The following is a 12398-nucleotide window of genomic DNA, read 5'->3' on the forward strand; positions in this document are numbered from 1 at the left end:
TTTTCTCCGGGGGAGCTGATCTCTGTCAGCTGGAGATCAGTTGTAAAACTGGGAGATCTCCAGGCCAGTGTTCCCTCTAAGCTGAGTTAGTGTGAGCTAGCTCAGTTTTTTAGCCTCCGGCTCACACATTTTTGTCTTAGCTCAGGAAGGGACGGCTCCAGAGCAAACTGATTTATGCAGTAGCCAAATCTCTTGCTCACAACTTTAATGCCAGCAGCTCACAAAGTAGAATTTTTGCTCACAAGACTCCACAGCTTAGAGGGAACATTGCGTCCAGGCCCCACCTGGAAGCTGGCAACCCTTGAGGAGAATCTTCTATAAAGAACACTCAGTGCCTTCCATCAGAATTGTCAGCACTTTTTGGTACAAGCAGGGCTTTTTTTCCCCTGGGGGAACACGCCGGAACAGGGTTCTGGAACCTCTTCGACAAAATTCTTTTAAAAAACGTTTAAAAGTTTGTGAGTTTTCAGGATACAGATTGAAAACTCCATTTCCGTCTTGAGAGTCCCGGCACCTCTGGGTACAAGTCACGACTGGTGTAAAATTCATACACATTTATTGCTGAAATAGGCTCCCCTGTTCAAGAATAAGAGTCTCCCCCTCCCCTTGCCACTTTTAAATAGAAAAGTTATAGTGTGTTTCTGTTTATTGGGCGGGGGGGGGGAATAATAATTCTAGGAAGGCGAGGCTTGCATCGGGGTTTGTAGGTCAGGGCAGGCGTGCGGTGTTGTTCGGATCGGGAACACGTATGAAGAAATACCTGTCGCCCGGTTCTGTCTTGTATTTAGAAAAGTGGAACAGGAAATGCCGGAGAGAGTGTAGTAACCTGGAACCTTTCCATGTACGCAGAACAACAACTTCTCTCTCCTGGCTCTGAACAGGTTAAGCCTCGGTCATCTCCTCCCCTCCCCTGAAAGTCCTTGGCTTATCAGGCGAAGCCTCTGTGCAGCAGAGGAATTCCTGAGAGGTGGACTGAGAAGAGGGGAGGGGGGTGTCCCTGGAAGAGCAGGGACAGAAAGGGGGGGGGAATCAATCGACTCCCTCCTTCACCCTAACCGCCTTCCCTGCGGCTTCGTCCTGAAAATGTTGGAGCAAGTCCAGTCCTTCCTGCGCCACATCCAGGACTTCAAACGTAAATACCAACCTCCCACCACTTTTACTTTGTGGGGGGTTTTTTTGGGGGGGAGAAGGATTCTACATTCCAGAAAGGGGGGAGCACAGGTATAATGACGTCTGGCTCTCCTTCCAGAGAGGGGTGGGCGTGTTGCTCTCTACTTATAATGAGTGGAACTAAGATGTTGTTGCAGTGGGTAGGAGGTGTGTGGTTTGTGGAGGGGGGCGTAAGTATAAGAGTGTGAAGAGTACGTTTGGGGTGGGATGCCAGCTGGGAGGGTTGTATACAATGCTCCCTTGTAAACTGTGGAGACTTGTGAGCAAAAATTCCACTTTGTGAGCTACCGGCACTAAAGTTGTAAGCAGTCAAGCATAAATCAGTCTGCTCTGGAGCCATCCTTCCCGAGCGAAGACAAAAATGTGTGAGCTGGAGGCTAAAAGTCCGTGAGCTAGCTCACACTACCTCAGCTTAGAGGGAACACTGGTTGTGTATTGTTCAGGTTGGGAATGAGTTTGCAAGCAGGGATGCCAGCCTCCAGGTGGGATCCAGGTCTGAGCAGGGGCTGTGGCTCAGGGGAAGACCCTCTGCTTGGTGTGCAGAAGGTCCCAGGCTCAGTCTCCCCGGCAACACCAGTTAAAAGAACCGGGCAGGAGGTGATGAGAAAGTCCTCTTTGCCTGAGACCCTGGAGAGCCACTGCCAATTAACTCAGCTTAGAGGGAACACGGGTTGTGTAATTTTCAGGTTGGGAATGAGTTTGTAAGCAGGGATGCCAGCCTCCTGGTGGGATCCAGGTCTGAGCAGGGGCTGTGGCTCAGGGGAAGAGCCTCTGCTTGGCGTGCAGAAGGTCCCAGGCTCAGTCTCCCCGGCAACACCAGTTAAAAGAACCGGGCAGGAGGTGATGAGAAAGTCCTCTTTGCCTGAGACCCTGGAGAGCCACTGCCAATCTGAGTAGACAAGACTGATCCTGATGGACCGATGGTCTGATTCAGTATAAGGCACCTTCATCTGTGTTCATATATAAAGTACTGCTTTAGTGGAGGGGCTGTGGCTCAGTGGCAGAGCCTCTGCTTGGCATGCAGAAGGTCCCAGGTTCAATCCATGGCATCTCCCGTTAAAAGGACCGGGCAGGAGGTGATGAGAAAGACTTTAACCTGAGACCCTGGCTCAGTGGCTGAGCCTCTGTTTGGCAAGAAGGTCCCAGGTTCTATCCCCGGCCTTTCCAGATAAAAGGACCAGGCAGTAGGTGATGGGAAAGACCTTGACCTGAGACCCTGGCTCAGTGGCAGAGCCTCTGCTTGGCATGCAGGAGGTCCCAGGTTCAATCCCCGGCATCTCCAGTTAAAAGGACCAGGCAGTAGGTGATGAGAAAGACCTTGACCTGAGACCCTGGCTCAGTGGCAGAGCCTCTGCTTGGCATGCAGAAGGTCCCAGGTTCTATCCCCGGCATCTCCCGTTAAAAGGACCAAGCAGGAGGTGATGAGGAAGACCTTGACCTGAGACCCTGGCTCAGTGGCAGAGCCTCTGCTTGGCATGCAGAAGGTCCCAGGTTCAGTCCACGGCCTCTCCAGTTAAAAGGGAAAGACCCCTGACTGAAACCATGGAGAGCCGCTGCCAGTCTGAGTAGACAATACTGACCTTGATGGGCCCAGGGTCTGATTCAGTACCAGGCAGCTTCGTGTGTGGAATTACAACGCATCTCCAGACTGCAAGAGATCTGTTCCTGTGGAGGAAATGGATGCTTTGGAGGCACTGTGTACCCCCCTGAGGTCCCTGTCCTCCCCAGGCTCCATCCCTGAATCTTCAGGAGTTTCTCAGCCTCGATCTGGCAACCCTAACCCCCCGCCCCCCAATTCTCCACCGGTGGCCAAGGGGGACCTGGCAACCCCATTTGTGAGTGACACCTGTCAGCACCAAAACTCAGACGTTGCTACCTCAGCACTGCGTATAGAACAGGGGTGGTCCAGCCTTTTCCCAGACTTCTGTTGGTTTGAGGAGCTGGGGTTGAAAAAGGCTGCAAAGGGGTGTGTCTGTGTGTGTTGTGGAATGTCTGACCGTGTTGCAGCCTTATATATGGACTATGGGGTGTGAGTGTTGGAATGAGGGTGTTGTGCAGTCCCGCATGCCGAGGGGGAAAGTTTACGCAGAAGTCCGAGGACAGTGGAAAATCGTTTTCTAAAGGGTGTTTGCGGGGCTCGTTTTTGCATTTCCTGTGCCTAAACATTAACTGTGAAAAATCCCGTCGGCAACAACATGGCTTGGTTCGAATAGGGGGTCTCTTCCATTTCCCGTGAACAGCATTGGTGAGCAACTCAGTTGGGACTAAAGAGGCATTAATAGCCATTGTTGCCATCTGTGGAAAAGCCTTGAAGGTGAGACACTAGTCCCAAAGACCCTATTGGTAACTCTAGAGAAGAAGAAGAGATTGGATTTATACCCCTCACCTTTAACTACCCGAAAGAGTCTCAGAGCGGCTTACAATCTCCTTTCCCTCCCCCTCCCCACAACAGACACCCTGTGAGGCAGGTGGGGCTGAGAGAGCGGCTCTTTCGAGAACAGCTCTGGGAGAACTTGTGACTGACCCAAGGTCACACCAGCAGCTGCACGTGGGGGAGTGGGGAATCAAACCCGGTTCTCCCAGATTAGAGTCTGCTCTCCCAACCACTACACCAAACTGGCTCTCTAAAGAATCTCATTGGTGTTGGGAAACTTTAGAAAGCCCTTGCATGCAATGAACAGGAGTGGAAAGTTGACTGGGTGTGTGAATTCAGAATACAGGGGCATCCGCTCTGTGAGACTGGTCAGTGCTGGTGTGGAGGGGGTGTGTGTGCATTCCCCTTCTACTGCCCAGCTGAGTTCCGGTAGACAGATATGGCGGGTAAATATTTACTTGGAGAAATTTGCAAAACTTCCAGGGTTCCTATTATACGAGAGGAAGGAGAAGCATTTTGAGATTGGCACCATTCCCTTTAGGGTGTAGCTCTGGTTAGCGTTGCTCAAGAGAAGACCTGGGCTTCCCATAGATGTGCAGGGGTGGGTCGAGAGTTTCAGCATAGCTGATGTATCCTTCCAGATTAGGGTTCCAGGTAAACACCGGCAGCTTTTACGGAAGGATTTGCTCAAGACAAATGCTTTGTGCTTTGCATACCTATGGGAGCACCGTCTCCTGCAGTCGCGCCTGTCGCAGAAGTACTGTACCTCTTCACAGGCAACAGAACCAGTCCACAGATTCTCATGCATACCAGTGAGTTGCATACGTGCATGCATACGCCACGCCTGCCAGATTGTCAGGTATGATGTCACTGATCACCTGTTGGGGGAATGGGAGGAAAGGGCCCTGGATTTAGCCCATCCCTGGCCACATGACCACGGAAACGTCTTCGGACAGCGCTGGCTCTTCGGCTTTGAAACGGAGATGAGCACCGCAACCCTAGAGTCGGATTCGACTGGCTTTCGAGCAAGGGAACCTTTACCCACACCCAAGCAGGTAACCAGCACAATCAAAGATGAGAGAGAGAAGAAATTGGATTTAGACCCCGCCCTTCACTACCCAAAGGAGTCTCAGAGCGGCTTACGATCTCCTTTCCCTTCCCCTCCCCACAACAGACACCTTGTGAGGTAGGTGGGGCTGAGAGAGCTCTTGAGAGAACAGCTCAGAGAGAACCTGTGACTGACCCAAGGTCACATCAGCAGCTGCATGTGAAGGAGTGGGGAATCAATCCTGGTTTTCCCAGATTAGAGTCCACGCTCCTAACCACTATACCAAACTGGCTCTATTATCTCACTACACTTGCCGTCTGTAAAGGGATGCTGTGTGGACCCAGTTTCCCTAAAGCTAGTCCATGCACGTAGTCTAAATTGCTGTGCGCAATTTGGCCCCCCCCCCCCCCCCTCTCATTTTGTTAACTCTTTGCCATGCATGGACCTTATTCGGGATCTGGGGATCTGCCAGCAGGAACCGACCTCCACATGATGCGAGTTGCCCTTGCTGGATCTGGACACACGGCAGGCTGCTGGCATGTCCTTAATTTGTAGCCAGCACTAGAACTTCCTTACCAGGTGAACTTTACCTGGCTGTTGTTGATGCCGTTAAAGTAGTTTGGGAATTGGATTTGGCAGTTCTGCCAGCCCGGGCTGCTTTCGAGTATATTCCCTCTATGAGCCCCGAAGGGCTTTACAATCTGCCAATCACCATCTTCTCATGGTCCCTGGCCTCAGGGATGTCCATCTCACCTCAACTAGGACCAAGGCCTTTTCAGCCCTGGCCCCTACCTGGTGGAATGAGCTCCCATATGAGATCAGGGCCCTGCGGGACCTTTTACAGTTCCGCAGGGCCTGCAAGACGGAGCTCTTCCACCAGGCTTTTAACTAGGGCGACGGATGTCCCTCCCTCTTTACTGGGCCGTCAGCGGGTCAGAACTGCATACCAGAGATGGCATCTGTGAGGTTTTAATGTCAATGACAACGGCACCGGATGATGGTTATTGTGGTGTTTTACTAGTGTTTTAATTGTGTCAATTGCGTATATTGTATTTTTATCAAATTTGATGTAACCCGCCCTGAGCCTGCCATGCAGGGAGGGCGGGATATAAGTCGAATAAAAGAAATATTTCATGCCTGCATCGAAAAGCGCCTCTCTCCCACTGTTGCTGTGTGTACGGGAAAGACAGAACTGTAGGCACCAACACACATTTGACACGTCTTTTTAAATGGAGCAATGGCCACACAGGGAAAATAGATTTACAAAAATAAAATAAAATAAAAATTTTAACATCAAGAGCACCGCACTTTACTTAATGATTGTTTTTATTGTGTAATGATTGTTTTATGATGTTTTAACTGTTGTTATGGCAATTGCCTTTGTTGTAGCCGCCCTGAGCCTGCTGGGGAGGGCGGGGTATAAATCTAACAAATAAATAAATAAACTTAATTTCAACTTTCCTGCATCTTGGCGCTCCCTGTAAATGGATGGGCTTTGTACAGATTACTCTGGGAGAACCAGGTTTGATTCCCCACTCCTCCACATGCAGCTGCTGGTGTGACCCTGGGTCAGTCATGGCTATCTCAGAGCTGCTCTCTCACGAGCAGTTCTCTCAGACCTCTCTCAGCCCCACCTACCTCTCAGGGTGTCTGTGGTATAATCCAATCTCCTCCTCCTCCTTCATCTTCTTCATCATCATCTTCTTTGTATTCTTCCCAGTCGGGCTTGCTGAGGAACACGTTCCCGGTGGATTGTGCCCCGTGTTTGTATAGAAAGAAGCGGTGCCATTTGGACTTTGTATCAAACCAGCTCTCGAGGGCTGAAATTTTGTGTCCTGTTCCTACGAGGTCGGGAGGCTGAGAGCAACACAAGCCCCTGCACAGGTTCGGGCTTAACCGCCAAAGTCACACAGTGCTCGCAAGCCCACAAAAAGCAGCCTTTCTGTTCGGCACGCGAGCCTGGGTTCTGTGGGATCGGTAAGAGCGGCTGTTTCCCATCTGGTAGAGAGTCCAAAGCTCGGCTGAGTCCTCCTTTCTCCCCCTGCCAGAGCCGTGTGTGCCCCTCCCTTAAGGGAAATCGCACGGGACTTAAAGGGGCAGCACTTTGGCTTGGAGCTGTGTCTTCTGGTGCCGGCAGAATTAAGACTGGTCAGATTTCTCCCCCCCCTCCTCCACAGAGCGATGAGGTTTGAAAATGAAAAAAAGGTAATTCCTAAATGTAAGCACCTCAGGGGGGGGGATTGTATAGTGAAAGCCTAAAAACGAAACTAGAGATGGAACCGTAGAATCATAGAGTTTGACGGGACCTCCAGGGTCATCTAGTCCAACCCCCTGCACAATGCAGGAAATTCACAGATGCCTGGTGGAATGAGCTACCTTATGAGATCAGGTCCCTGCAGGACCTGTTACTGTTTCGCAGGTCCTGCAAGACGGAGCTCTTCCGCCAGGCCTTTAGGTTGAGGCAGCGGGCATCCACTTTGATCTGGCCTCCCCTCCAGTGACCGCAGATCCTAGAAGCTGGATCGGGACCACACTATTATCTGTTGAGGCATGTTGTTGTTTTAGACTGTGGTCACACACGCTAAATAATCCACTTTCAATGCACTTTCCATCTGGATTTTGCCAGTTCACAACAGTAAATCCATTTGGAAAGTGCACTGAAAGTGGATTATTGAGTGTGTGTGACTGCAGCCTTAGGCTGAGTTCAGACTGGCAGTTTGGCCCGATAGAGGCACGTTTCACAAACGGATTAAAGGGGCCGGTTCACACAGCCACAGCTGTCAGGCGTTCCCCAGCCGTACTCAACCCGTCCTATGACGATTCCCTACCGCGTTAAAAAAGTACCAGGTGAAAGCCGTAGCAAAACCCTGGATCCCACTTCCCGGAAGTGTGCACGCTAAAAGCCGCAAACAAGCCGCATTGCTGCGCCTATGCGCATAGGCGCATGTCACCGGAGTGGAAAAAAAGCCACTTTACAGCTGCGTTTCCGCCAGGGGCAGGCCAACAGTGCGAACGCTCCCTTGCGCCTCCTCCCCGGTATGCGCCCGCATCAGTAGGTGCAGTGCAACGGAATCCCCAGCACAACTTGGTCCGGGTCTTTCCCCCCCGCCTCCTTTGCGCTTCATACTGCCAGCCTGTCCTCAGCCTTAGTGTGTCGGGGTGATTTTATTTGATTTTAATGGATTGTGATAATATGCTTTAATTGTAATCTGCATTAACTGCAGACCTATATCTCGGTACCTGCCCTGAGCCTACAATGTGGGGAGGGCGGGATAGAAGTCTAATAAAATAAAAAAAATTACAATATCTCCCCACACACACACCCAGTGACCCCTGTTCCTAGGGTTGCCAGCTCTGGGTTGGGAAACACCTGGGAGATTTGGGGGTGGATCCGGGAGAGGGCGGGGTTTGGAGAGGGGAGGGGCCTCGGCATGGCACAGTGCCATAGAGTCCACCCTTCAAAGCAGCCGTTTTCTCCAGGGGAGCTGATCTCTGTCGGCTGGAGATCAGTCGTAAAAGCGGGAGATCTCCAGGCCCCACCTGGAGGCCGGCAACCCAACCTGTCCCATGCCCAGAAGATGACCAAAAAACCTCCAGGATCCCTGGCCAGTCAGATAGAATACTCCCCTTTTCAAGGAACACCAAAACGCAGGAAAGTCAAAAATCAAGTTGTACATCTTTTGAGCTGCGGTGGCTCAAGTGGTTAAGACGCTGAACTGCAGGCGGTGGAAGGTCGGTAGTTCAGCAGTTCGAGACCCGGGTGCAGCAAGACGGAGTGAGCTCCAATCTCTAGTTCCAGCTCCTGCCAACCTAGCAGTTCGAAAGCAAGAAATTGCAAGTAGATAAATAGGGACCACTTTGGTGGGAAGGTAACAGCGTTCCGTGCGCCTTGGGGTTTAGTCATGCCGGCCACATGACCACGGAAACGTCTTCGGACAGCGCTGGCTCTTTGGCTTGGAAACGGAGATGAGCACCGCAACCCTAGAGTCGGATTCGACTGGCTTTCGAGCAAGGGAACCTTTACCTTTACTTTACATCCACTTTCCTCGAGACCCGAGACTGCAGAAGCCGAACGTCTCCTTCTCTCCTCTCCACCTCTGCTGACCCACCTGCTCTTTGTCTCTCCCCCCAGCCAGCTCCTTGTTGCCACACCAGGAGGAGGGCCCCTCGCACCAAGAGGACGGGGGCCTTCTCGCACGGCTGTCCCATGGGGACGTCGGGGGCGTCTTCCGCCAAGCAGGCAGCCGGGTACGCATGAGGGTCCGGAACCGCAAGGATGCTGGTAAGCGACTACGGGTTACGAGAGGGTGGGGAAGAGGCGGGGAGAGGGGTAAAGCGGGGGGAGAGGCAAAAGGGCAAAGAGAATGGGAGCAAGGAGAAGGGAAACAGCCGATGCGATGGCCCACTGGCACAGAGAGCCAGTTTGGCGTCGTGGTTAAGTGCGCGGACTCTAATCTGGGAGAGCCAGGTTTGATTCCCCACTCCTCCACTTGCAGCTGCTGGATGACCTTGGGCAAGCCATAGTTCTAGTGTTCGTTTCGATACAGTTCTTTATCAAACAAATCTCAGAATCTCAGTTCTGTAATGCTCTTCATACAAATACTTCACAAGAAGGAATTCCTAAATCCAGAAACTTTTCCAAACAGCTTCGGACTAATAATTTTTAACTTCCATCGGACGGTCAGACAGACCGCTAGAACTCGAGAAGTTCGTAATCTGCGTTTCTGCTCATCTCGACGTCATCTCGATGGCGCTCTTTGCTGAAAACAAGAATTAAACATCTTAGAATTCTACTGTTGTTCTATATTATGGCCAGCTATTTTCTAATTGTCTGCACATCTGCAGCAGTTTTGTTTGTCTTTGTGATTATCCATTGCTGTACCCCTTGTGTTACTTTACCTCAAGCCGTAGTTCTGACAAGAGCTCGAAAAAGAGCCATTTCAGAGCTCTCTCAGCCCTGCCCACCTCACAGGGTGTCTGTCGTGGGGAGGGGAAGGGGAAGGAGATTGTAAGCCGCTCTGAGTGAAGGGTGGGGTATGAATTCAATCTCTTCTCTCTCTTTGTGGTAGAGATGGGCAGCCCAGGGGCAGAGGGGAAAGAAAGCAGGCAGCGGGGGAAGAGGTTAAAGCCCCAGGAAGGAAATCTGTCTTCCTCATGCTGATTTCTCCCCCAATTCAATTCCAGGAGTTTCCAGTGATTTGAACACCGCTGATATAGATGTGGGTGAAAGTCCTCGGAGCCCCACCTACCGCCCGCCTCATACCCAAGAACTGAAGGTCAAGGAATGGACGGTGGGTTTAGGGATCATAGCTAAGGTCGAAGGGAGGATGGGCAGCAACTTGGTAGAACCAGGCCAGTGCGGCACATGATTACTAGATTAGATTACTGCAATGTGTTCTCTGTGGGGCTGCTCTTGAAGACTGCCTCGAAGCTACAGTCAGTACAGAATGCTGCAGTCAGCGGGTCGTAGGGAGCCAGTGTTTCCTCTAAGCTGAGTTAGTGTGAGCTGGCTCACAGTTTTTAGCATATTAGGCCACACCCTTTTGCCTTAGCTCAGGAAGGAGGGCTCCAGAGCAAGCGAATTGATGCAGCGGCCAAACCGCTCGCTCACAACTTTAATGCCAGCAGCTCACAGAGTAGAATTTTTGCTCACAAGACTCCACAGCTTAGAGGGAGCATTGGTCGGTACCCCAGCATTTCAGTCTTGTTCCAATTACGATGGCTCCCAGTTTGCTTCCAGGCTCAGTTCAAGGGGTCGGTATTGACCTTTGAAGCCCCGTATGACATCGGGCCAGCATACCCGAAGGGTCACCACCTCCCATGTGAACCTCCTCATCCACTCTGGCCATCTTCCAAGGCTGTGCTTTGGGTGCCCCCACCATACGTTGGCAACCCGAGAAAGAGCCTTTTCAGTCGTGGCGCCGAAACTTTGGAGCTCCCTCCCCAGAGAGATTCGTCCGTCTCCCTCTATCGTTATCTTTCACCAGCCGGTGAAGACTTTTTTGTTTGGGTCGGTGTACCCCCCAGCAGGGCTCTTTTTGTAGAAAAAGCCCAGCAGGAACTCATTAGCATAATAGGCCATACCCAACAGCAAGAACTCATTAGCATATTAGGCCACACCCCTGACAGCACAGCTCATTTGCATATTAGACCACACCCCCATGTTACCAGAAGTGTGGTCATCCAGCCATACCCACCTTTGGCTTCTTATTCTCTTTTGGTCATCCAGCCACACCCACCTTTTGCTTCTTATTCTCTTTACTTTGTTTGTTGTCAAAACCCAGGGCTTTTTGCATGTTAGGCCACGCACCCCTAATTGTAGCCAATCCGAATGAGTTTCTGCTGTTGGGTGTGGCCTATTATGCTAATGAGTTCCTGCTGGGCGTGGCCAACTCGGGAGCCAGCCGGAACTCCATTCCTGTGCGTTCCTGCCCAAAAATAGCCCTGCCCCCCAGTAACTTATTGGTTGTGTTGTATGTGTTCGTGCATCTGTGGCCGTGATCACGCACACTAAATAATCCACTTTCAGTCCAGTCTCAGTGCACTTCCCAACTGGATTTTTACTGTGCGAACTGGCAAAATCCAATTCGAAAGTCCCTCGGCCTTTCCTCATAAGACTTGGTCTCCAGGCCCCCAATCATCCTCATTGCTCTACTCTGCACCTGCTCCATTCTGTCCACGTCCTTTTTGAAGTAAGGCCTCCAGAACTGCGCACAAGACTCCAGCTGCGGCCTGACCAATGCAGAGTCCAGCGGGACTATCACATCTTGCAATTTGGATGTTATGCCTCTGTTGATTATTTCCCTTCAGCACCGGGCAAATGAGTGCTTTCTAAGCAGGTTCCCCCAAAGTACGTCTGTCTGTGAGTCCGGTCATGCACCTGTAACCCAGCACGTGTCCAGAATATTGTGTCGTTTGGCCCTTCCCTTCCCTGGTAAAGGGACGGGGCAAACATCCCATCTGTCTCATGAGGTTTGTCTGTGAGGTTTGGTGCTGGAAGAACTGGCGAGGGGCATCCAGGTTCGATGTGTAGGCCTCGTAAGTGCATGAAACGGCTTCCAAGGTATCAGGAAAGGGCAGGTCCAGAAGGAAGCTGTTGAGGAAGTTGGGGGAAAGGTTTTGCTCGGCCAAAGAGCGTGAGAGCGCATTCCTTGCATGCGTTAGCTGTGAGATAATAGTAAGCAAGTCTGGGTCGCAACTGTACACCAGGAAGCATTCTCGGCAGCTGGCCTTCCCTTTTCCTGGAGACAGAGCAAATGTCTTTTGGAAGCCCTGTTGAGGCTTTTTAAAATTGGCCTGGTTTTGAATGTCCAGAGTTGTTGTTTCTGTCCTTTAAACGGAGTGGTTTGAGCAGGATCTTACCCGTTCGTTTTTGGGGAGCAGCCCAGATAGGTCGGCTTAATTTGAGCTTGTCTGAGTTTAGGAGCTAAGCAGGGTCAGCTGGATGGGAGACTACCAAGGAAGGCTGAGGTCGCTATCCCGCAAAAGGCAATGGCAAACCACTTCTTGCCTGGAAATCCCCCAGGATTATTATTAATTATTTATCGTATGGCAGAGTTACACACAGGAAGTATGTAATAATATAAAATAAAAAACCAAGTTGATACAATGGGTATGTAGACTGGGCAATCCCCCTAAATACTAATATCTAAATTTCCACTCAATCGCAGCAGGGAAGAGTTCAAAGAGCTCCGTCACATCTCCCTGGAAAGCACGATGCTCACATTCCTGTGGCAGATGGAAAATAGTTTGGCGGGCTACATCACAATTTCATTCAGGTCCTGGTGTTTTGCCCCATTTAAACAA

At 51.1% G+C, this 12398-nt stretch overlaps 1 protein-coding gene across 1 annotated transcript in view; it reads left to right on the plus strand.

Moving 5' to 3' along the window:
• The first annotated feature begins 958 nt into the window (after positions 1 to 958).
• Positions 959 to 12398, plus strand: part of MAGIX (MAGI family member, X-linked) — a 16464-nt gene continuing 5024 nt past the window's right edge. The window contains exons 1-3 of the mRNA XM_015424248.1: positions 959 to 1132; positions 8725 to 8874; positions 9777 to 9883. Of these exons, the coding sequence (XP_015279734.1) occupies positions 1084 to 1132; positions 8725 to 8874; positions 9777 to 9883 (306 nt within the window). The 5' untranslated portion in view covers positions 959 to 1083. The remainder of the gene's footprint in view (positions 1133 to 8724; positions 8875 to 9776; positions 9884 to 12398) is intronic.

The sequence above is a fragment of the Gekko japonicus genome, unplaced genomic scaffold, assembly GCF_001447785.1.
Source record: "Gekko japonicus isolate JY-2015 unplaced genomic scaffold, Gekko_japonicus_V1.1 scaffold2051, whole genome shotgun sequence".
Taxonomy (NCBI): domain Eukaryota; kingdom Metazoa; phylum Chordata; class Lepidosauria; order Squamata; family Gekkonidae; genus Gekko; species Gekko japonicus.